The sequence below is a fragment of the Hydra vulgaris genome, chromosome 01 (genome assembly GCF_038396675.1).
Source record: "Hydra vulgaris chromosome 01, alternate assembly HydraT2T_AEP".
In the NCBI taxonomy this organism is placed as follows: Eukaryota; Metazoa; Cnidaria; class Hydrozoa; order Anthoathecata; family Hydridae; genus Hydra; species Hydra vulgaris.
Window position 1 is genome coordinate 59972525 of NC_088920.1, and position 27863 is coordinate 60000387.

Here is a 27863-nt window from a genome sequence, read left to right on the forward strand (position 1 = left end):
AAAACCTTGCTTATGATAGTAAAAAGACTGATGGAATGGTAGTTAGACAAGTCAGATTGCTCTCCAGAATTTTTTAAAATAGGGATAACAGATACCGTTTTCCAGCAGGCTGGAAAACAAGATTCAATAACAACTTGTTAAATAGTTTTGAAGCATAGACAACAGCTTCAGAAAACACTTCTGCAAAATCATAACAGGTATGTTGTCTGAACCACAAGCTTAAAAAAGAACCTTAGCAGGAAATCACTTTAGATAAAGGAGCTGGAGTGATACAAAAGTCAGGCAATTGATTAACCTGTTTGTTGGCTATACTAGGTAAAATGCAACTAGTGGAATCAAGAGATGATATTGATGAGAAGTTTTTAGAAAATAATTCAGCTTTGTCTGTAGGAGAGGTGAAAAAATCTGAACCATACAAGAAAGGTGTAATAACAGATTTCCTCTTGTTATAGATTAGTGTTAAAGATCCTCCAAACATCATGAGAGCCTATTTTGTAAGATGAAATAAGAAAATTCGTGACCTGAGAATAGCAAGTTTTACGGTTAGACAAAACCTTGTTACAGTGGTCTCTAGCAGTAGTAAACAGACATCTGTTTTCTGGAGTATTGTATTGCTGATAGATATGAAAGTAATGGTTACAATTGGAAATTGCAGCAGCACAATGAGAGGAAAACCATGGAAAAGAGTGAGGTTTGATTTGGAATCATTGAAAGGAAATAAAGGATTCCATGCTAGCTTGAAGCTAAGAAGTTACATAATAAGCACATTTATCAGCAGGAAGATGAATGATTTTTACCCAAGGACCATCACAAAGAAAATCACAGAAAGATTCCCAGTCAACTTAAAGGTAGTTGTAAAAGGTACAATCATAAGGAAATTGTGATGATAAAAAAGAATGAGATTATAGTTTTAGAGAGATCAAACTGGTCAAACTTTAGGCATCTAAAGGTGATTGTGGAGAAACTGAATACTGACTAGGATAAGAAACAAGACATAAGTTGAATGGAGAAGGTAAATGATTCATATTGTCTGGAAAGTGAGGTGGAAAGTTGACTATTTGTGTTAGAGATTGAGAAAAACAAAAATTGTGGGCTTTAGCGCCTACTGAGTCACTGACACTAGAGCCAAACTATTCAGTGTGATGAGCATTTAAGTCACAACAACAACGATATTGACAGAAAGAAAAAGAGAAAGAGTTTGATCAATTGGATTAGAAACAACATCCAAAAGAGTGCAGTGTCGAGATGAAGGAGAGCAATATAGAACAAAGAGAAAGACAATAGAGTGAAATGGTGCTGAAGGAAAGCACATAAAAGAGTAGTCTGTGGATTCAAACCTAGTTTCTCAACAAATGGGTGAATTCTTACAAATGTAGATGTCTAGGCTGAGCATGTGACTATTGGAGTCTTTAAGAATTAAAGGAAGATAAACATCAACACTAAGATCACAAGATGAGACAACCGAACTCAAATTGGTCTCACAAAGAGCAAGTAAGTCTGGTGAACTTTGCAAAAGATAAGACTCAACAGAAAAAATGTTACTTCAAAAACTACAAATATCAGTTTATGATAGTAGGCAAAAAAATCTAATTGCAAAAACAAAAAACTTTTTACACCCCCACTGCCCCTCTCATTCCTGGCACTGGTTTGCAGCAAGGAGGGAAAAGGGGTTGCGTTAGTATAAAGTTGTATCTTTTCTACATTAGTTCGTAATTCTTATTTCTTTAACATAAATTCTCTCATATTTAAAAATTTTCTTTTAATTATCCTATTTAGATAAGTTTAAAATAGCATAAGTTATTGTTATAATTTACAGCTTAAGTTATAACTTAAAGTTTAAGTTGCAGTTAAAGTGTAATGAGCAAGTAATAATGTAACGAGCATGTAATTATGGTATCCCCTTTAAGATATTATTGTTATTAATTGGTTTTACTAAACATGATACTTAAAATAAAAACGCAAATATTTTAATATTTAAAGTTTAAGTTGTAGTTAAAGTGTAATGACCAAGTAATAATGTAGTGAGCAAGTAATGTATTTATAGTATACCTTTTTTTGATATTACTTTTAGTAATTGTTTTTACTAAACATGATACTTAAACAAGTAAAAACGCAAATATTTTAATATTTAAACTACTTTGTTTAATATGTTCATGCTGACAATAAAACGTGTTAATTTTAAAGAGTATTGAATTGTTATTGTAAAAAATTATAAAACAATAAAATAATCTGCAAAGTTGTTTTGACAATATAAAGAGCTTGTGTTAATGTTGAACAACTTCATGACACTGTTTTATATAGTTTTATAACATTAATAACTTAAAACGCATTTAAAAAATAATGAAGTAGTAAAAAATTAGAAAATAATGAAGTAAATTAAAGGAATTGACCTAATTAATATATTAAAACATTGTCGCCACTTTTTTATGTTCATGTTTCACACGTTTGAAATGAGTAAGATCAAAGCAAAAAAAGATTTGATACCACATTTTTTATAATTTATTGTTTCTTGATCTAGCGTACTATTAAAAGTTTAAGTAATTTTTTTATTGAAATGGTTTTCCAGTTGATGTTTTCATTCAAATTTTTTATTGAAATTGTTTTGCAATAAAAGTGAAAGAATAAAATTTGGTCTAATAGATTGAACTATATTTCCTTAATTTTAAATATATGCTTAAGTTATTTTTTTAGAAAAATATTTCCTTAAACAAAAGTAAAATAATTTATTTATTTTAATTTAAATTTTTTATTATCTAACTTTATGAGTCATCTACCTTTCATTCTAGGATTCTTTTTTTTACTTCTAGGATTAACTCTTACCTCTGATCTTTCTTGGAAACCATATATCAAATCGATTGCAAAATAAGCATCTGCTAAGGTTGCATCTTTTTATCATGCTTGCCACTACTCTTTATTTTTATGAACCTCAAACCGCCCTTGTATGGAATACTGATGCCATATCTGATGTGAATCTTCCAATGATCCCTTTTTGTTTTTTAGACAAGGTGCAAAAATGCATTGTAAATATATTTGGACCTGCTCTTGCAGCTAACCTCCAACCATCGTCAACTCACACTTTCATAATGTTGCTTCTCTTTCTCTTTTCTACAAACACTACAATAGGCACAGCTCTAGAGCTAGCGTCTTTGTGCCATCTACTAAAATTCATTCTCGTGTTACTCATCATTTAATCATTTATTTTAAAGTCTTATCCTTTTTCTAAGTGCTCCAAAAACTCTTATTCGTATAGTTTTTTTCCTCGAACATCAGATCTTTGGAATTCGCTCCCTTAATCTTGTTTTCTACTTTTAAAAAACAATTAAATATTCAAAATGTTTACAATTTAAATAAAACTTTCTTACTCACTTGCACTGTTCTAAATCTAATATTGTTACTGTAGCAAGATATACGTTTAACTTTCAGGAATGATCCTCCCTATGACACTGTGAATTACAGAAGCCGCAGCAATTAAAATTGGTATCGTGTTTTTATATTCTATTCGAGATTTCTTGTTATATCAATTTTTAGTTAGAAGCTTTTATTATGTGTAAACAACATAAGATATAAATAGAAACATTTGTATGGCTAACTTTTGCGAATCTTTGAGCATATGAAGTAAATTTAATAGTTGAGTAACAGTAAGTTACTGTAATAACCTAACAGGTTTTTTTGATTCAGTTTAAAGGTATACTGTGATGCACTTTATCCAATCAGTAAATCAAAACAAATAAAACTTTAAAACATATTTGGCTTCCATGCAGTGATTTAAAGTAATTTAAATTTAAAAATGCTTTATGTTTAATAGAAATCTCCACGCGAAAGAGCAAACAATTATACCTCTATTCAAAAAATAAAAAAAGACGACCCCAAATAAAAAACTTAAACAAAAACATTGCTTTTAAGAATGGTCAAAAATAATGCAAAATTAGAAGAGAAGTAAAAAACAAAACAAAAAAAAAACAAACAAATCACGAAGGTGTGAAAAACAATTGCAATTTGCACAGATAGTACTCAGAGGTTAAAAAACGGTTTAAAAAAAATTAACAAAAAAAAAACTAAAAATTTTTTTTTTGTAAAAAAGCAGAACCTCTATATATTAGCATTGTAGCATATGCAATTATAGCATTGTACTGTCATTAAACTTGGTAAAATAAATTTGATTTGTATTACTTTAGTTTAGCAATTTTAGTTTAGTTTTAGGAGACAATAAAGCTATTTTTTACATTTACCAAAAACTTCAAAAAGTGGACATTTTTTGCTTTAAGGTATCAATATACAAGAAACATTTTTTAAATTAACAAAAGGGTACTTCCACAGAGAGATTTGTAATGGCACTTTAGGCAAAATATGCATATTTGTCATCTTCTAACAAGATTTCTTGTCTAAAAGTCTAAACTCACAAAAAATTAAACTCAAGTCATCAATATCTATACATATTTTTTGATCATAAAAAAAAATTTCTTTGATTAGAATGAACACAAATATAATTTGACAGCCCATTGTTTTCCATTTTTTAAAAAAAGAAAAGAAAAATTGAAGAGAAAATTTGTATTCTACGATATGTCATAATTTCTAAAAAAACATCCCATAAATACCCTTAGTTCAAAAACTTACCAATTTAATGAGTTAAATTAAAAGTCACACACAAATATAAGTATACACATATACCCGATGGAGAAAATGATTTTGTTTCCTAATAAAAAGAGCAGTTGCAGTTTTTTGTACTTAGCTGATATTTGACTAAAAATTAAAAAAAAAATTATTTACCTTATCTCTTGCCAAATATTCCTCTTCATATATTTTAAATATTGTTTTTTCAATTTCCTCTAGACTTTCTTCCTCATTTATATCATAACTGATTGCTTTAATAAGATTTTCTGCAACAGATAATTGGTTAAAATAAAAATTGGTTTGCTCTTGCATACCTTGATCTTCAAATTCCTGAAAGATATTTCTGACTCCTTCCAAAATAATTTGGTCTTGTGTTTTTTTAGCTAAAAAAAATGTTTATGAGAGAAATGGAAAACAGAGAAATAGTTTATCTAGCACTCAAAAAATAAGACTTTAACAATTAATAAATTCGTCAATGTTAAAAAACCTTTGATAAATTTATGATATGATTTTAAATAAAAGGTCTTAATTGTATAGGATCACAAATGATCCATGCTATTAATGATTGTAAATTTTTTTCATTAAGAAAGATATTTATAATAAAAAATAATTGAGGTTACAATTTACTCATTTATAGAAACTTGTAATTAAAAAATACACAATGAAAGCCCTACAGCATACATAACATTTATAGGAATGTTTTTTGTTAAAGACACAAACATTGTTTACTATTTGTCACAAAAACAAATGACGCTATTTTGTGGTTTACACAATATGGTACTCAGCTCATTGCTTGTTGTGTAAAACCAAACAGAGATGACCCCACAAGATGTTTCTTCAGAGCTAAAGTATGGTTCTGCTAATATTTTCACAGCAAGATCTAAAAGACCAGTATGTCTTTCATTTCCTTCTCACCTGATGTATGGCACTCCATTTGTTTTAATTTTAATAATGATATTATCTTTATATATAATATTTATTATATACTTATTTTTAATAATATGTAATGATAAGAGAATGAAATCTAGTTATTCAAAAAAGTTCCTCATTTCAGTTTAACCTTTTTTTTAATCCATCTAAAATAAATCAAAGTTTTATGAAAAACATCCATAATAACATATTGCATCTTAACTGATACTATTATATGATTTTGTTATCTTCTCAGTTGTTCAAATATTGTTTATTAATATTAACATTTTATTACATTAATGTTAGGTTGTAACGGATTCTCATATATATATATATATATATATATATATATATATATATATATATATATATATATATATATATATATATATATATATATATATATGTGTATATATTTTTGTTATACAATTATTCTTATTATTACTTTTATTAATATTGTAAATAAATTAAGTAAAATAAAAACCTTTTTGTCGTTATTTGATTTTGATTAGATTATTTTTCTTTTTAAAAATCCTGAGGTTGTTTACATAAAAAAAGATTTTTATTTTAATTTGATAAATATATATTTAATAAAATAATATAATAATAAAAGAAAATCCTTTTTCATCTCTATTTTTTTTTCTGTTTAGATTGTCTTCTATAAATGTTGAAAATCAAATGTACATATTTAAAATCATTTATGAAAATGAAGAAAAGATTTTACTAAAAACAAATTTAAGGAAAGTAAATTAGTTGATCAAATAATATTTCAAATTCATAAAAAAAAAATGTTTACTTCAGTATTTTTACTTGCTTACCAAACATCACCTAAAATCGGAAATGAAACCAAAGTGGAAATTACTAAAAGAATCAAAATACTTTTTAATTAATTATTTAAAGATATAAATATGATGGTTAGCCAAAGTATATATTTTGATGAGTTAACTATGTATGGTGACATCTAAACTAATTGTAGTAAAACTCCAAAACACTACTTTATGCTGATGAGAGGTTATTTAAATAAGGATACGCAGAGGCTAGTTTTTATCATGCCATTAAAAATTGCAAGAAATTAAATTGCAAGACTTTAACACTACTAATGAAAACTTCAAGCAACACTAAAATAAGAAGACTTGGCAATATGGGAACTTATTTATAAATGTTCCTATTTAAGGAGTGTAGCAATGTATATTCAAACGAATAACTTATTTTTAAATATTCCTATTTAAGAAATGTAGCAATAAATATTCAAACGAAGATTATTAAGAGCAGTGAATTTAATTAAATATATATATATATATATATATATATATAGCGCAGAAAAAAATGAGTATTCAAAAATATTCAGGAATCATAATGTTTTCATGTTTTTAATAATTATATTGTCTTTTTTTCCAAAAGAAAATAAAGTAATTTTAAATAATATGATCTATAATGAAATATAAATAACTTTGGGGGGGGGGGGCGTCGCTCTTAAATAAAGAAGGAGGAGGAGGGGGATGGGTTAAATCCCCAAGAATCAAGTAAAAGGGTGCAATATTGAGTAATATTGAATAATTGAAGAGGTGAATGCAAATTTTTTCCAATCATCACAAGTAATTACCTCTTACTTACTTGCCTTAGAAGTAATATGATTCTTTGGACAGAGGTGATTCTAGGAATAAAATGAGGGAGCTAAAAAATACTGAGAATCTGTACATAAAATTGTATCCATGTTATCTTATGTCACTGTGAATTAAATATATGCATGGGTTACTGTTATGAAATCCTGCTGAAAGGAGCTATGCTGAAGAAGCAGCAGACTTTTCCAAAAAATAAAGCAAAAAATTAAACACAACTGATTGTAACTATCTGACCCATATCTGAGCAGTATAAGGCTCAAAGCTCCTAAAGGTGAATCAGATGACTAAGTCTTCACATTTATGATTTTAAAATTATAAAAGTTTTTTTTATAAAAGTAAATAAACTATTATTTTTTTCCCCTCAATATTTATGCTTCTATTTCATAATCACTTGTGAATATATTTTTTTTATGGTTTTCATTTCAAATAAAACTAAAATGATTATAATAAACAATTTTAACCAACAACTTTCTATCACATGACACCCTAAAGTGCCATGTTTTTTGAAGCTTGTCTTAGCAAGTAAAGAAAGAACGCATTTTAAAGTAATATTTTTATAGAATTTTATAGTAACATGGATTTTGAAAAATAAAATAATTATATTTAAGAACTTTAAGAATTTAAAATTATAGAACTTGCACTCTATACTTTTAGTAAATGTTGAAGATATGATCTTTTTTTTTTCTATTTTTATCTTATCTTTGTAGCTTACACTTTTCTACAACACTCAAGTTTCTTAGAGCAATTCTATTATATTATATTATAGAACTCTATTTACTTACATTTAATACCTACTTTTCATAACACAATGATGAGAGTTGAAAAGTTGGAGAGTGAGGGGGAGAAGGGATATAAAAATATCATTTGCCATTAGAGAAAAATAATCTGATTTAGATTAGAATAAAATGCATATGTTCATCACCAATAAAAAAGTGGAACATAAAGGTTTTATTAAAATATATTTAGTGACAATGACTTATTTTTAATAATTTTTGAAATTTAAATTTTTATATAATTGATTCTACGATATTGTAGAGTAATATCATAGAATAAATTAAATGGCGCGAATGTTGGCTGTTTTTACTGATGCAAATGCAATGTTAATATACAGTTATTTGTTCAACAATGATATAAATCAAAGTATTAATTCAGGCACAACTAAAAACACCTTGTGATGTTTTTCATCCAACATTGATCGAATTGATACGTAAAAATAATGTAAAAGCTGATTGTTTTAAAGATCTAAACCCAATATTGATCAACTAAAAATAACCCACATTGTTTTAATCTATATGGATCACCATTAATAAAATGTATTCAACCCAACATTGCAATTACAAAATTGTATATCTTAAATACAATCTTCCTTAAATATTGAAACTTTAAATCACAAGTAAATATATATATATTTACTTGTGATTTGTATATTTACTTGTGATATATATATATATATATATATATATATATATATATATATATATATATATATATATATATATATATATATATACTTGTGATTTGTATATTTACTTGTGATATATATATATATATAAATATATATATATATATATATATATATATATATATATATATAATATATATATATATATATCAGCAATTGCTTACCCTTATAAAATACAACTTTTTCAAAAAAAGAAGAAACTGTATTTAAGAAAATATAAAAAGGAATATATATTTTTACAAATATATAAAAATATATTCGATTTTATGTATATAATATAAAAAATCGAAAAAAAAAGAAAATTTATATAAGAAAATATAAAAAGAAATATATATATTTATATATATACAAATACGCATACATTTATATATATATATATATATATATATATATATATATATATATATATAAATATATATATATATATATATACATATATATATATACATATATATATATATATATATATATATATATATATATATATATATATATATATATATATATATATATATATATATATATATATATATATATATATATATATATATATATATATTGGAGTGTCCCAAAAAGTTTTGTGTGTCATTTTGTCCATTAAAAGCAAAAATAAGGTTTTTAAAAAATTTTAAAATTTAACCTCCCCGCCTCTGTTTTAAAAGTTTTGCCTCCTCTGCCGCCCACTTTTAAAAAACGGTTAAACATTAAACAGTGATTTTAGGCTAAATATGTAATGTTCCAATTAAACATGTTTTGTATCAAATTTGATGCCATTATAATTCAACACTACGTATCAGATGATATTAGTAAATGTAATTAAAGCATTTAACTTTAGAATCAATTTTTATTCCATTATCAAAAATTATTGAATTATAAAAATTATATGCAAATTTTGAGATAATGAAATTTTTTACTATGAATGCAGCTATTTTATTATAAATAACTTTATATTTATAATATTTGTAATTATTTGCTTTTTATCTATAGCATATATAAAAAAAATTCAATCTGATATGGGCAATATTAACTTGAGAAAAAGTTGAAACTTGAGGTTTTACGCCATTATTTATATCTTACATTATAACTGGTAAGAAAGTAGTTGCATCTGCCATTTGCCAAAAAGTATACGTATTTTGAAAAATGGCAGAAATTCAAACAAAACAAAATATAGACTGTTAGAATGATACTGCATCTGATACATATCAGAGGGAACGTGTTAAAAAATGAAAAAAAAAAATGTTATTAGGCGCAACCTTCTGAGTTTTACTAATAAGTTATCACCTCTGTTTAAGATTTCGGCATCAAATGCAGAAGATTTGATTAGAAAAGATACCTCTTGTGACATCAATAGTCAATTATCAGATTTAGATTTTCTCATCAGATCAGCGTCAACTAAAAAAGGAATTTTTGGGTTCATTAGATAAGAGTTATACTATGAAAAGTAAAAAGAAAGCAGCAAAAAGAATCACAGAAATTAAAAGCTATTGAAAAAGTGAAATCAAAAAAGGAAAATATAAAAAAAGATAGATCCAATGTATTGCCAGAATTCAACAATAAAGAATCCAATAAAAAGGAAGAAATTGCTGTTACTAAACAGAAAAAAAATTAGGACATTAGAACACCCTAAAGTTTCTTTAGCGGTTGAAAAAACCATTCATTTCACCCAGGTACTCTTCCATTCAGGTAGATGTTAAGGTAGGTAGATGTTAAAATAGAACGCTTTTTTATTGATCTAATGGTATTGTATTAACAGGAAAACCGAGTGCACCTGAAAGAAAATTGCTGTGTGTGTCCAGGATTTCTGATATAACTGGAAAAAGTTAGGCAACAGCAACCATAGATGCTGTTAAGGGCTGGAAACTACAAAAAATACTTGTAGCAATGATTTTTGACACAAATTCAGAATGGATAAATCGCTCTGCAAAGTTAATCAAAGAACACTTTAACAAAAAGTTACTTTAATGTGCCTGCAGACACCATATCTTAGAAACAGTATTGTCATCTGTTTATTTAACAATATTTGGAGAATGTCGATCTCCAAATTATGAGCCATTTAGACACTTTAAAAATGATGTATGGCCTAAACTTTCATTAGTTCAGATTTCACTTTGAGAAATATTAAAGCTGAAGAACCAGTAATAAAGATCAATCAAGCAGAAGCAAAAATTTCTTGTCTGGTTTACTTAACCGGAAGTCTCAAAAAATATTAATAGATGATTATCAAGAATGTTGCCAATTTGCTTTGCAATTACTGAATGCAAAACAAATAAATGTACAGTGGAGCAAACCTGGGGCTTTCCATCATGCTAGATAGTTGTGTACAACTTTGTATACATCAAAAATGTTTGCTTTTGCTGAATTGACAGATTATAAAGAAAGTTTCATATATTTATCTATATTTAAGTTATATAAATAAGTTATCACAGTCTCGTAAATTTACAATGTCATTTTATGTGAAAATGTGGTTTACATGTACAAAACAATTGATGCATCATTTAATGACTTAGAATTCTACAAAGAAATGCTTCTTTTTATAAAAATTGACAATGATGTTGCTGTTGCTGCCTTCGAAACATTTAATCGACATTTTTGGTATTTAACCAAAGAAATGTCTCCTCTTTCACTATTTTTTGATAAAGTGTCTGATCATGATAAAGCTAAAATTGTTAAAATAATTCTTAAAAATATAAAAGAAAACTGGGAACATGTATAAAGCTTTCCACAATTTCCTCTTTGGAAACTGAGTATTAGTTTAACTGATTTAGTAGGACCAAAATCAAGCAACATTCTAAATTTATTTGTATATTCAAACAAAGTTGGTGGTTGGTTACCCCAATCCCCAAAGTTTTGGAAAGCTAACGCAAATTTTCAACAAATGTTTGAGCATATTAAATCAATGTAAATGATACAGCATAATACCTGTAAATGATACAGCAGAACGAGTTGTAAAACTATTTCAAAACGATGCAAAATCTATAATCAAAGATGAAGAGCAGAAAGAACTTCTTTTACGTGCAGTAGAACCCCACTGAAAAATTCTTCCACAGATAAATAAGAAAGCAATTCAAAAACCAAATTTTTGAAAATTTAAATAATGCTTTAATTTATATTACAAATACATTTCAAATTAAAAAGTTTGGATCTAAAAATTCATTATTTTAGACAGAAAAATACCATTATCAATGGGGAAATCGGGGATCTTGTTTAGTGAATATCTTTTGAATAAATTTTTAATTGGTTTTAGTATAAAATAATGAACTTAAATATGTTAATAGATATACGTAAAAAGTTTATTTAGGTTTATTTTAAGGAAAACGTTTTAAAAGGTTTGTAAAGGGGTCATATATAAAAAAAATTTAAAAATTACATGTCATTAGGTTTTATTAAACTAAACTAAACAAGAAAATTGTTAAAAATGTGAACATAGTTGATTATTGTTTTAACATTTAAACGACATTAAAATATTTATTAATTGTTGATGTTAAAAAAACTATTTAAAGAAACTTTTTTTATCAATCTCTTTCAACTACTATACAAAGATTATATATATATATATATATATATATATATATATATATATATATATATATATATATATATATATATATATATATATATATATATATATATACATATATATACATATATATATATACATATATATATATATACATATATATATATATACATATATATATACTTATATAAAAATATATATATATATAGTATATATATATATATAATACATATATATATATATATATCATATATATATATATATATCATATATATATATATATATATATATATATATATATATATATATATATATATATATATATATATATATATATATATATATATATATATATATATATATATATATATATATATATATATATATATAATACATATATATATATATATATCATATATATATATATATATCATATATATATATATATATATATATATATATATATATATATATATATATATTTGTAGAAAATCACTTTAAGAAAATTTTTTTACAACTGCAAATGTCTTTACAACTGCAAACTTTCACACATTTGTGGAGGTTGCTGACACTTTTATAAAAAAGAATTCTTTGGAAATGATCACTTATGCTTTTTTAAAAATATATTTTTTAAAAGGGGGACATTATTTAACTAATATTTGAGCTCATTTATTTTTACAGTTTTTTAGGAGAAACTTATTTTCGTGCCTGCATTTAGAAATTAATTCTGATTTTTTTGTTTAAAAAACATTTTTGGTTTGCATGTGTAATTATTTCAAATTTTTCTTGTAGGCATAGTATACATTTTTTGGAAATATTGTTATATGCAGGCGCTGTTTTAAGGATGGACCAATTCAGTATAATATCAGCAATATTTTTATCTTTTAATTCCCATATACATTTTGACAGCATGGTGTCTTTTGAATACTTTTTATTTTTAAAAGAAAAAATATTTTTTCCATTCACCCTCTGTTATGCCAATATATTGTTTATCAGGTACATTCTTAGAGGAAACAACACATTTATATACCACATTTTTTGATAAACAACTTCCACTCATTGGAAAACTGTTGTTTTTGTTTACAATTACAATATTCTTCAGTTTTTTCATTTAGGATTTCTTTTTTGTTTAACAAAGCATTATTGTGACTTTTTATAATTCTTTCTATATTTTTCATCAAAAAAAAGAAAGATGAGTTTTTTATCAAAGATGAAAGACTCATATTTCATCTTTGATGAAACACAGTGTTAAATGAGAAAAATTTTCTTTAAGTGATTTAACATATATATTAAACAATTTTAAAATGAATATATATTTAAACAATTTTAAAAAGTATTCTGCAAAATAGAGTGCTCAGTGTTCTTAAAAGAACAGAGCAACTATAAATTAGTAGAAAATCACCTATCGAAAATTTTTCTCATTTAACACTGTGTTTCATCAAAGATGAAAGATGAGTCTTTATTGATGAAACAATATATATGTTAAAACAATTAAATCAAACCCTAATATTTTGGTTTTTGCTGATAAAACAAATAACATTTACTAACTCACAACAGAAAACTATAAAAAAAAATTTACGTGACAATATTACTAGTTCTTATGAAAAAGCCCCTAAAAATTAATTTAGAAACGCAAAGTATTGTTAAAAAAATAAACCTTGATAACAGAATAAAATCAACAGCCCCACACAAGCCTTTGTAACACTAAAAGACCATAAACCAAATTTTCAAAACAAACTTCCTTCAGGTTATTGATTCCCTCAAAAAGTGAGATTGGACATGTAAGCAAAATTAAATTGGACAAAATTAATAATATTCTTAGAAATAAATTAAATATCCAATAGTGGAAAAATACCACTGATGTTATAAATTAGTTCTTCATAATCTAAAACAAAAATGACTGCACATTTATTCATTATAATATTAATGACTTTTACCCTTCAATAACTTTTAGATAAAACAATTGAATTTGCAAAAAGCTACACAGTTATTCCTGAAGAAACAATTCGTATAATTAAACATTTTAGAAAAAACTTACTTTATTTTATTAAGAAAACTTAGAAAAAGATGCATGACTGCTTTGGCAGTCAATATGGGCAGTTATGACAGAGCAGAGATTTGTGAATTTGTTGGACTATACTTTTTAGATTTATTAAGTAAAATAATCAATATAAATGATTTAGGCCTTTATCACGATGATGGTTCAATAGTAATGCGTAAAATATCTGGTCCGCAGCTCAATAAAATTAGAAAAGATATAAAAATATTTTTAAATATTGGCTTTCAAATCGAAATAAACTTAAATTTAAAAATTGTGAACTTTTTTGATGTCACATTTAACCTCTCTGAAAATTAATATTAACTTAAATCATCCACCCCAAATTCTAAAACAAATCCCAATTTCAATTAATAACAGGCTAAACCAAAACTCCTCTGTTGAAAATGTATTCAATTCCTCTAAACAAATATTTGAAGATGCCCTTAAAAAAAGTGGTTTTGAAAATTTTGAACAAAAATTTGACCTTGAAAAAAAGAATACAAAAAAGCGAAATAGTACTAGAAATGCAATTTTGTTCAACCCCCCATATAGCAAAAATATTTCCACTAACATAGGAAAAGTGTTTTTAAAAATGGTCGATAACTATTTCCCGCCATCTAATTAATTACATAAAACTTTTAACCAAAATACAACTAAAGTTAGCTTCAGTTGTACAAAATATATGGAAAGAATATATAAAAAGTCACAATAATGCTTTGTTAAACAAAAAAGAAATCCTAAATGAAAAAACTGAAGAAAATTGCAATTTTTTTATTGCTGATGAGTCTTTATTGATGAAACACAGTGTTAAATGAGAAAAATTTTTGTTAAGTGATTTTCTACTAATTTATAATTGCTCTGTTTTTTTTAAGAACATTAGGCACTCTATTTTGCAGAATACATTTTAAAATTGTTTAAATATATATTTATATATATATATATATATATATATATATATATATATATATATATATATATATATATATAGTATATATATAAATATATATATATATATATATATAAATATATATATATATATATATATATATATATATATATATATAAATATATATATATATATATATATATATACATAAATATATATATATATATATATATATAAATATATATATATATATATATATATATATATATATATATATATATATATATATATATATATATATATATATATATATATATATATATATGATCTTATTTTAATTGAAAAAGTGATATTGCACAATTTTTTTTACTAGGAGTTTTAGATAAAAAATAAATTTGTAGTTTTGTGTTTTTTATTCATATAAACTTAGTGTATAAATAAATAAATTAAAATTTAACCTTTTGACATAAATACTGTCAAACTGAATGAAACAAGAGAAATAATTGATCCAAGTATTGCAGTGTGTGGACCACCAAACATTAGTAGAGAAGAAATTATATTTAAGGAACCTGTCACAACACTTGAATAATCTGCATCACGAAGTCCAGTTATTACTGAAATTACACCTTTTCCAGCTCCAATTATTAAATCTATTAAATAAAAAAAATGAGAGGTTATTATTTTGTGCATTAATATAATGATTTTTTATATTAAATTAGTTTTAACTAGTGCCATACCCTATACTTTAGGTCACTGTACACAAACCACAAGTGTTAAAGAGCTGATTTTAGCCAACACATATATGTAAAGAGTTTTTGATATTTTTTAAAAACTCCAAAACCCAAAAGTGAAAAAAAAAATAGATTTACAACGGGGCTCCTATTGCGATCAGTAGCACAAAGTGCTATAAAACTTTAAATGTGTTTTTCTCATTTTGGCTATAGAGATTAGGGTCCTGTTGATTATTAACTAAGATAATATTTCTTTTACTTATTTAGTAATTGCATAAACAAAATTGTATTTGATTATTTCTTTGCCAAGTTATAAATTTTAACTAGTGCTAGATTTGATATTGGTTTCTAAAAACATTTATTTATCGTGAAGTCGAGTGACTTTTAAAATAAGCCCAAAAATGTTCGAAGTCTGTTTAACATTTATTATGATTCTATATTAAACCTAAAAACTTTTATTGCACCTGAGCATTAAGCTTAGCCACAATAAATTAAATTCATACTATTTTTAATATTAATTTAATTTACTTGACTTCATACAACTTTAATAGTATGAAATTAAATTCAAGTTCAAAAATGCAAGAAAATTAGGTATTATTATGAAAACAATTTTTAAAAGAAAAAACAAATATTTATCTGATAAACCTTTTTCCAATAGTAAATTAACAATCAATAAGCTCTATCAGATTAGCGGGGAAAAAAAAGTCTTTTGAAAAAAAATGTGGAAAATTATGTTGCCAAAACTAAACTAAAGATTAAGTTATAACATACAATTTTTATACAGTGTAATTCAAAAGGTATTTTTTAAGTCATTTTTTCAAATAGGTTAATAAGAGGTAGAAACCGTTAAATGCAAATTTAAAAAACATTTTTTTTTTCTCCTAATTTATAACCCCCTAAATAGAGGTTTATAAACTTTATTTGACCATATCTTTTGAGTTAAAATATATTTTGATGAAATTAAATATATTCGCGAAAATTATATTTTGATCTTATTTAAGATAAAATTTTTTCCAGATACTAATTTCCCTTAAAAAAAGGGGATAATGCACAGCGAGCCAAATAGCTATTTGAATGAACATTGGTTCATAACTTTTGAATTAAAAGTGCTATGGGGTTGATTAAGGACTTTTCAGAAAGGTTTTTATGTATAAATTTTGGAAAAACTAAAAAATAATTTTGCTGCAGCATATTTAGGTCAAAATATGGAAAAACAAATTATTTAAAACTTCATAAAATTTTCATTTTCATTGGTTAAAACAAAAATACATATAAATGTATATAAATATGTATGTATATTTAATCAATGACTAAAACAATAGAAATTATCAAAAGAAGTACTAAAATACATAATTTAATACGTAAATTAATATCTTAACATTTCAAAATGTGTGTCGTCTTCAGATAAAATGTTGTTAGAGACATTTTATTTATGACAATACATATCATAATGTCCTCTTTCATTACAAGTTTGCTGAATGGCTTTGACTTGTATCTCTTGTCACAAATAATTGGATCAGATGATATCCACATTCAGTTAATGGTGTCTGTTAAATTGACAATTAGGGAGTTTTTTCTTGAGAGTTGAGTAGATATTATTCGTAATATTTCGTTATCGCCTTTTAACCCTGACTCGTCAAGATTTCCCACAACTCTTTTCTTGTTATTCAAAATTAGCTTCTAAGAATGACTAATTAGTTTGTGTAGTGATAGTGCTATACTGATCCACGGTCCAGGTAAATTTATTTGTGTAACAGGAGGAAACTTGCTAACTATATAATATATAAAAACCTGTACAATAACTTTTATATAGACCCACATAAATTTTTATTTATGGGGAAAATACTTGAAGAATTACTGTGAGCATCGATCTAAATCTTTGAAATGTTGCATGATACTGAACAGGCAATTATGCAATAATTAAATCCCTGTTTGATTATTTTTACAATAGTTCTCTAGCCATATTACCTGCTGTTGTTGCTCCTCCTTCCAGTTGTATCAAGGTAGTCCCATTTTATATGTTTTTTTTTAAATATCTTTGTTTGTAATGAAGTCTTTGCTTGCTTCAGAAATCAATTTGAAGCACAGGAAGAGAACTCAGACCAATCTAAAACATTAGCTTTCACCCGTACAACAATCTTTCTGGAATAGTCAAATATAAGCAGTGAAGCATGAAGAATCTATATAAATATCAGTAAATTTTAAAATGTCATTTTATTATCAATAATTGTTAAATTTTAATGTAAATTTATTAATAATAATTGCTCACATATCATGAATTTAGAATAATATGAACAGATTAAAAGAAATTTATTTGCATTGGCTATGCATCACAGGTTGGAAAACTTGTCCGGCCTTTATGATATAATCATTTCTCTTTTTAAGTAAAGAACCATCTTTTTGTTCAAGTTGGTTAAACATTTCATTAATAGTTATGTATTAATTAATAAACCATTTTCAGCTTTTTCAATATCTAGATTACATTACACACCTCAAACTTCCGAATAAAGATTCGCTGCTTTCATACCCTTTATGTATGACTGCACTACCACCTTTACATTAAATTGTTTTTCCTCTTTATTTATAAGAAAACCTTTATTTTTTAAGTCTTTAATGTCAGAATTAAAGACAGACAATGATTGAAGAGTTTCTCTTGATTCTTTTCATATTTTAAAACTCAGCACTCTGTGACTTGGTGGGGCATTTGGTGACTTTTGCAACCATATTAACAAACCTGCATTTTTTGTGTGAAAGTAAACAGAACATTGTTAGTATAATATTGCTAATGTTAACACTATCTTTTTGATTAAATATTGTATGGCTTCCACTATGATTAAATCCAAACTTTATTTTAATTAGCATATTATCACTACTTAAATCTAAAAAAATGTTCTTCAATATCCTTTGCACTATCAGTTTGACAGCCTGAAGTTTAATTAATATCAGTTTAACTGACTGAAGTAAAAACCAGAAGTTCAGATAGTTCATAATAATTGGTGTTACTTCAGATTGTTTTTTCTAAAATATTTCCAATCAGGCAATATATTAAAACCAGCAGTTTTTAGTTTCTATATGAATACCCAGAGCTCAGTCTGTATAAATTGACATGTTTCTATAGCTGTTTCTATGGGAACCTTATTAAAAGAGTTATCCTTGTGTTTTTCAGGAAAAAGATCATAACCAATATCTTGAGATATTGGTTATAATCTTTTTTCACACTTATCTTGAGATTTTATGAACAAAAATCCCCATAATTTGGTTAAACTAATATTTTCAAGATCACAACATCATTCATATTCAAAACATATAGTTTTTCGGTTCAATGAAGTTGTTGTTTATGATCCTTTTTTATCTAAAGGCTTTTTATCTAAATCATATCTTGCTCATCTTTTCTCATCAATTGATGTTTTCAGATAATCTAAATAAATCTATAAATTTTAAAGATTTTATAATAAGCAGCTAAAAAGTTAATCCAATTGACTAATTGTTTAATAGAAATTGTGTAATTATTCTTGTAGAATATATTTAATTATATAAGTTTTTATTGTATGATTACAAAAATCCAAAATATACTTTTCAAGCAAGGTTTCCTTACCAGCCTCAAATTTTATGCCAACATAGCCAATTTTCTTTAGATGCTGAAATCTTTGTCATTCTGAACTAATGATTTTAGGTAAATGTCAATTCATTGGAGCCAAGTGCCTTAGCAATTATTAAAATACAATCTGTTATATTTGTAAAAATAGTTTTTGGTTGTTTAGTTTCCTCACCAATAAATATTTTAAATAATTCAAATTCAGTTAGATTATTAAACTAAAGATAAAGATACTTTTGTTAACTTTTTAATTAAAATGATTCAAACTTGAAACAATTATAATATAATTCAAGGTAAATACAAGTTTACATAATAAGTGAAAATATTATATTATTTCTATAGTACAATATTATAGCCTCAGTTTTGATTTTACTTGATCAACTCCTGCAATTTGTTTTTAATGATTACAACTAATTTGATTGAATTTGATTGAAAATAGAAGTTCAGTGGAAAAGGGGGCAAAGGGAGTGTTCTTTTATTTCTCATTTAAGGTAGGGTCATTCTTTTATTTTTTGTTTAAAAATGCTAAGTTGGCCTAATTTAGTTAAAAAGTATCTTATTCCTCTTTGTTATAGGAGTTTATACTGGGTTTACTAGTGCCAACCTAGCACTTTTTAAGATTATTTTATCTGATAAAAATTAGTAAAGAATTTTTGGTACGTGCGTATCCAATGAGTTACGGCACCGATTATGCAATAGAAATCTTCGACCATTTTATCAAAGCGTGCTTTTGAGTTGTAATGTATTTTGTTGTGTTATTTTTAAGAATTTTATATCAGCATAGACTTTTTTGAAAAGTAGAAGAGTTAAACTTCATTTTTCTATAGTTTTTTTTTATAGTTACAACCGCTTTTATTGAATTAACTTTTCTAAAAACTTTGTTGTTGATAAGACATCAAATTTATATTGAAGGAATGTTGAGAACATTTTTGAAACTATCCAGAAAAGTTTAAAAACTTATTTTCTACATGCATACAAAACTTTATTGAAAAAGATTATGTAGCAGAAACCTAATTTTTTGTAGAAGAATATGTACCTAAGTTGAAATATTGTAAATAAAGCAAAATATTGCACTTCTAGCACCAAAGTTCCATAACAAAACTACCGTCAACCGAATCCGACATTTTAAAATGTCAGAGCCTGATATTTTAAAATGCAGTTTTAAAATATCAGATTAGCAATGTTCCCAGTTTTAGTAAATTTAAGCAATCCTTGAAATCAAATTTTGTTACTTAAAGCATAACATTCTGCTTATATAGATATTTGTAATGACATTGTATTGACATTTATTCTATTATATAGCCAAAAATGACTTTTATTAGTTGTTTATACCTAGGCCCGGCGGAAGGCGGGTACAACGGGTGATTTTCACCCAGCGACAAAAGCGCCAAATTTTTATTAAATTTTTATTTTCCTGAGAATATGAAAATATATAAATTTATACGAGTAATTATATAAAAATTTCTATACTTATTTATATAAGAGTTAATCTATAATATTTTATATTAAAAACAATAATTGCTCAAAAAAACTTTTTTTAAATTTTCTTTAATTTATTTAGGGGCTGTTTATATGAACCGGGCTAGCCCGTTTAGCCGAGCTGGCTCGTTTAAACGAGATCTCGCAAGCTTTAAGATTTACATATAAAAGTTAAACTTGTTTAGATAACAAACAGGCTAGCCCGGATAACTGAGATCTCGTTTGTTTAGAGTGGGATCCCACCAACGCGACACAGTTTTCTTCATAATACGCATGCGTCATTTTTTTTAATCAATCTAAAAAATGTCTGACCTAAGTGAAATGCTCGAATTTAATTATAAAGAAAATAATGAAACAAACAAAGCTTGTGAAAGTTTAAGCAATCATTCTGACGAAGTTGTAATACAGGAATTAAATTCTCAAGAAAATAAAAAAGCGAATGATGTCTTTGGAAGTTTAAGCAAACATTCTGACGAATATAAAAATAAAACTGAAAAGGTGGTGAAAAGTTTAAACAAGCATTTTATATGGAGCGCAAAAATGGTAGAAGATTTAATAAAGTCTATACAGGCATATAAATCCTCTATGATGTTTAAAAATTTAGACTTTGACGCTGATAAACAAGCACAGTACTCTTATATCGGAAAAGATATAGCAAATAAATATGTCGATGAAAACTTGTTTGGATTCAGGATCAGTCATTCCAAATTTACCATTAAATTTTAAAGAACTATATAGTCAAAACCAAGCCCTCCTTAAGACAGAGTTTTGTCAAAAAAAAAAAGTTTATTTCTATAGGAAAAAAAAAGAATCCAGGAAAAAACAAAAGAAATTAGACAAGCATTTTCTAAAGCTGTAGTGTCTGTAGTTCTGGGTCAAGAAGTGGCAGTGGGAAAATTGTTTTTGAACACTATGATAATCTTGTCTCGATATAGGATGGTTCAGCTAACAAAAAGCCATTACCATTTGGTATTTCAAGTAGTGAAAAAATAACTTTAAATAATATTGAAAATGTAATCAGTTATCACAAGGATATTTCGGACTGGAGCGATAATGTAAATGAATAAAAACAAAAAAAAGAAAAACATCTGTCGTTTCAAAACTTATTGACAATAAAAGAAAAATGCTTGAAAAAAATCTTTCAGCAGCACAGAGAAATAAACTTTTTTTTAAATCAAATAAAAAGTGATGGAGAGATTCGCAAATATCTAACTAAAGTCATAAAAGAATCCAATGAATCTTTTTCTGATTGCATAAAAGACATTAGTACTCTCGACTCCTTAATACAAAGAGGGGGGGGGACACTTATTAAATTTTGGAAACATTCCCATTCATCCTAAGCTTATTAAGACCCCCGCCCCGTTTATTAATTTTTACTTGTTAACAACAAAAAATTAATATCTCAAAACTAAAAAGTATTATTCTTATAAAATATTAAATAAAATTACCACCACCACCCGGTTTATTCCCACCCACCCTTGTATTAAGGACTCGAGAGTAAATCAATTAGTGACCTTAGCAAGGGTTTGTGTTTCTCTATGGAATTACTTTCCAGAACACTGATCTCTCAACAACAAACATCTGCTGTTCAAACTCTTACACCTCAGCATTTTATTTATCAAAACAATAGTGCTTTTCGACCTATTCGGATTCAGAAAAACAAAAGCCACGAAAAGTCAATTGACGATAGAAATAAACAGGCTTAACTAGTTGTTATTTATAAACTTTATTAGACATGTAAGCATTTGTGTTATTAAAAAGTCTTAAGTCATGGATACATTTTTTTGTGACTAAAAATCTTTAAGAAACTCTTTTAAAAATATTTACCAATAAAGTTGTGAAAAGCTTATAATTAAAGTTCACTGTTTTATTACAATAATAAATTTTATTTTTTTAAACATGTTCAACTTGTCCAACAAAAAATCATAATAAAACTGGAACAAAAATATAAAAAACTTTTTATTTTATTACAAGATGAGTAATGTTTTTGTTATATTTGATTTTATTCTGTGTAAACAATTTGCTTTTTATCGTAATTTTCATTAATGTACTCAGTTAATGCTTTTCGAAAAACTTCACCTTCACCGTCAATACAAGAAAAAATTGGATCTGGTAAATTTCTAAAATTTCTTTCCTTTTCATTTATTAACAACTTTTATTTTTACTAACTCTTCATCAATACAAATATTGTGTTGTCTAAAGTCTTCAGCGTCATGCACACTTCTTGGCCAAGTACATTCAACATCCAAAAAGCTTCCTTTGCAATCACAAACTGCTTGAACCTGTAATGAATAGTATTGTTTGTAACAAAAATAATCCTGAAAATGATTAGTTGGATAAACAATGGGAATGTGAGTTCCATCAATACAACCAAAGGCTGAATCATTGAATCATTCGAAATTTTGACTCAAACTCAGATAATTTTTATCTCATTTGCTGTTTATTTTTTGGTAAATAAACAAACCTTGGTCCTAAATACTTTACTATAGTATTACAAACTTCAAAAATGACTGCTGAAGTAGTACAAACTGCAATTGCAAAAGTGTTTGCTGTCATGTTCAATGTACCACTGTCTTTTAAATAGTATAGCGTTATAGCAACTCTTTTATCTGGTGTGATTGCTCTTATATTTGGTGAGTAAGAATCTGGAGATATATAAGGTTCAAGATATATAAAAAGTTCAAAAAAAGAATTTTTATCTAATCGAAAGTTTTTTTATAAGATTCTTCAGGTGTAATGTTTAATATGAGATTTTGCCAGCACAAATCGGTGCGTCCAAAATAGAACAAGCAGCTTCTTTTTTTCCTGTTTTTTTTTTTAGCTAATTTTAATCTTCTTAATATACGACACCTAAAACTCAATAAATCAAGAATTATCAACTGATTAAAATCCTTTTTCTTTTTAATAGTCATTGTAAATTGTAAAAGATGAATTTGAATATTTATAGCTTGTATATTGCTTATTTTTAATGTTGTAAAGGCAAGAACTTGTTTATGTAATGGTAATAGGAGGTGGGGGAGGGGGGGGGGTGGGAAGGGGTACCAAAATTCTATATCTTTTGTCAAACCAGTTATTCTTTATTAATTTTTTTAGAAAAGTTTGAAAAACAATTCAGTTTTTTCTATTTTTTGTGGTTGGCCTTCTACTTCTATTTAAACATTTTTTAAGATACAAAAGAAAAAAAAAAATGTAAAAGAAAAATCTTTGCAGCGGTTATTTTGCGTATAAGTTACACAACTTTATGTTAAAATTTATGCAATTTAAATTTTGATTGGATAAATTTGAATTGAAATAAATAGTTGCATTTAAAAAAAGATGTAATAAAACTTTTTTTGTTGAAACGTAAAATTTATATATACTTAAAAAATAGCTTTTGTTTTACTTTGCTAGAGAATACTTTGCTTATATTATTGTTAACTAAATTTAGATAGATCAATTAAAATAAAAAAAATTATAACAAGACGTAATAATAAAATAGTTTTAAATCAAAATAAACAAACTCCTTTAGAAAGTCTCCAGAAGTTGATAAATTTTATCATACAAAGTTGCCTTTACTCAGAGATGTTCTTTCACTCGTCTTTATCGAAGTCAACAATAAATTATCTTTTGAAAGTGCTTGTCAAAGAGTTGCGAAGCTAGTAGAAATTGATTGGACAGCGTAATATCTACACAATATCATATCAGGCCATTTTAAAACGTCTGAAAAGTGAAATCAATGAATATCGCTACTTAAAAGGTGTTGACAAAAACAAGCAAGGTGATAGTTTTTAAGTAGATGTATTTCTATGAACGAATCCCTTAAAAAACATTTTGACATTGCTTCAATCCACAACGTCGTGAAAAGCAAGAGAAGTTTTTCGGTAATTCAATGAATGCTGAAGACTACTCGTATCTAGAAAACATGCGCGGTAACAGAAATTTTACGTGTCAAAATGTTGATAAAACTTTCCATCAAAAAGTTATTAATGACAAGAGAAAAATGGAGAAAAAGATAAGAGATGAAACAGCAGTTTATGTACGTTGTTAATAATGGTAGCGAGTTAAGTGAATTTGAAGACGAAGATGAATTTCTTGAAAAAGAATTAACAAAAAATAAATATCAGTTCTTTGAAAAAGACACTGAACCAATTAAAAAAAAAGTTATGTTTGTTGATGTAAGTGAACCAAAACTGCCATACATGACGAGATCAAAATCAAAATTAATATTTTAAGATAGTTCTCACAATACTTATGTTCCACCTGCGACAATCAAAAAACTTAGTCTTAAGTGATATCTACCATGCATGTGCAGAGTTAGATGGAGTAGGATTCTCGACGAGGGAAATGCAAATTTTACTGAAAGTAATCGGCAATCGAATTTTTGAAACAAAATGGAAAATTCCAGATGAAACTGTCCGTATATCTAGTACGATTAAAATGATTGTGAAGCTATTGATAAAACATTGATTCTAACACACTCCCAACACGCAGTGCCATACGTAAAAAACTAAAACAGATGCACGCGTATTCTCTTGGCTTGATTGCAGACAGAGTTGTTCAAGCTAAAAATAGTGGCAAGATAATAACTCACGCAACTGACTCTACCACTCAAAAGCATGTTGGGACCTTTGCACCTTCTGGTTTACATATTAACCGAGAATATTATTTTCTTTTGCCTACATTAGCAATAGCTTCAGAAACTACAGCAAATATTGCAGATGGAATAAAAACAACATTAAAAATGTTACAAGAAGCCTCAAAATACACCTCAGAAGAACTATACCAGAAGGTAGATGTTTATATGACTGACAGTACTGTTCATAATATAGGAATATCTAAAATCACAGCTGATATACTCGATAGAGAAATTCCTGCTGGTCAACTGTTTTGCACTTCACATACAGCTTCAGGTTTTGACAGAACCATTAAAAAAGTTCTAAACCATATTGAAAATGAAATGAATATGGATAACCTTTTCAAAGGCTTTCTGTTAGATATATCTATTAACTAAAGTACGGAAACGTTATCCTTAACCTTTCTATCATGGGTACTAAACTTGTTTGGTCCGAGTTTTAATCAAAAACCATGAAATTATCATAAAGAATTTAAAACTTTTATGCAGCATAAAAACAAAGATATTTTTCTTTTAGAATTTAAAGATGTTCGATTTGAATGTCTTTCGAAATATTCTTCTACAGTTTGCTTTCACTGGGATGACTTTAAGGAGTTTTTAGACCAACATAAATATATCACAAATAAACTTGCTTGTTTAGTCCGAGATTCTATGAACTTTGATTACATTATAGTTACTTTAGTCGTGGTAGTAGCTTTTGGAATGCAAGTCACTTCACCATTTTTCTGTAAAACTAAAGGTAAAGCCACGCATTCTAAACTGCAAATATTCTTTAGCAAGATGTATGCAAGCCTATCTAATGATGTCAAATGAACAATTTTTTGAATTTAAAGAGCCATGTGTTCAAGGAGTATCAAAGAGACTTTTTGAAAATCTCATTAAAGAAGATTATGGCTTAGAAGTTGATGTAGTTCGAAAATGCGCATCAAAGAACTTTGATGATTGCATTATTCTTGCAAATATAGTTCGGCAAAGTTTAGCTTTATTTCTTCAACACCAAAGGCGAAAGCATTATGGGTTTGAAGAAAGAAACAATGATCGATTACCTGATGAGTATTATGTTTTTAATCAAGTCGTTGGAGTCGATAAAACAGTTACAAATAATATTGAACTTAAACGTCAGTGTGGAACTCATAGCGATCGACTTTGAAAAAAGCCGTCACTTTCAACAGTTTCACGTGGTAATGTTCTTAAATATTCAAAACATTTAAGAAATGGAAGATTCAAATAATTTAGAACTATTTCGGAAAATGGGTCCTATTGTTAGAAAAATTGAAAGTATAGAATACAGTTGGAACCAGCGACAGATTCAACTAAGACAAAGCGGCTTAACTAAAAAAGAACAACAAGCTTTACATCAGGCGTCCAGGAAAAATACATCAGGCGTCCAGGAAAAATTCTATTTTAACTTGTTTAAAACTACAAGGCGGCCCATTTACTAGTGCATCAGATGTCAGTGAATATATTGAAAAAGAGCAAGATCTGATAAAATGCCAAAAACGATTGAAGAATGAAGTAGCTTATTTAGAGATACAAGTAGGTCATTGCTGTGGAAATCAAATCTATTTAAAATCATGATTTTTGATAAAAATGCAAAAATTGCCGTCTTATGTCTATAGAAGAATATGCTACTAATTTGAATCAATCCACAATCACCTACGATGATTTCCACAAAGTTATTTCGCACTTTCAATTGTTGAAACAAATTATTATTAATATTAGACTATATTGATGATGCACAATGTCTAATTTTTTGTGTTATTTATAACTAGGCATAGTGATTACATATTTTATAAATAAAATGAAAAAAAATATTTACCATGTGTTTTACATTGCTTATATTTGAAAATAATAATAATTTCATTTAATTTAACAGTAAATTGTTTTGTCAAAATAATCACTTTTATTAAAATTGAAGTAGAAGACTAAATATTGATAATGAAGTAAAAACATTATGAAATTCGAAATCAGCATAAAAAATTAATAAGAAAAAGTGGTTAAACTACAAAATATTTTAAAAAAAAGTTAAATTTGGACTAATGGTAAGGAATCCATTTTTCAGCTTTTCAAATATATCATCATCCCGGTTTAGTGGGCTAGAAAAAATCCATATAAACTTAATAACAATATTCATCTCACCGAAGTAAGACAGCCCGGCTAACAGAGCCAGCCCGATCCATAGAAACCACCCTTTAGTGTACAATTTTAAAAATGTTTCAGCCGATTAAAAATTAATCATGTTCGTGCATTTTTCCGCTGACCAATAATTGTTTAGAACCAAAACATTGTTTAGAAGTAACCAAACATAGAAGTAACCATTAAGAATTATTGGATTGAAATTAATTTCTAAAGAAAGGCGAACATTTCTTCAACAAAGCGTTCATCTTTTACACAAGAAATT

At 26.3% G+C, this 27863-nt stretch overlaps 1 protein-coding gene across 2 annotated transcripts in view; it reads right to left on the bottom strand.

Annotated features, from left to right (window-relative positions):
- LOC136075485 (uncharacterized) overlaps positions 1-27863 on the bottom strand; it is a 190598-nt gene that overhangs the window by 108391 nt on the left and 54344 nt on the right. For both annotated transcript variants that reach the window (XM_065788837.1, XM_065788838.1), the window contains exons 4-5: positions 15504-15695; positions 4768-4994 (exon numbers count right to left, since the gene is read on the bottom strand). In XM_065788837.1, coding sequence (XP_065644909.1) covers positions 4768-4994; positions 15504-15695 — 419 coding nt within the window. The remainder of the gene's footprint in view (positions 1-4767; positions 4995-15503; positions 15696-27863) is intronic.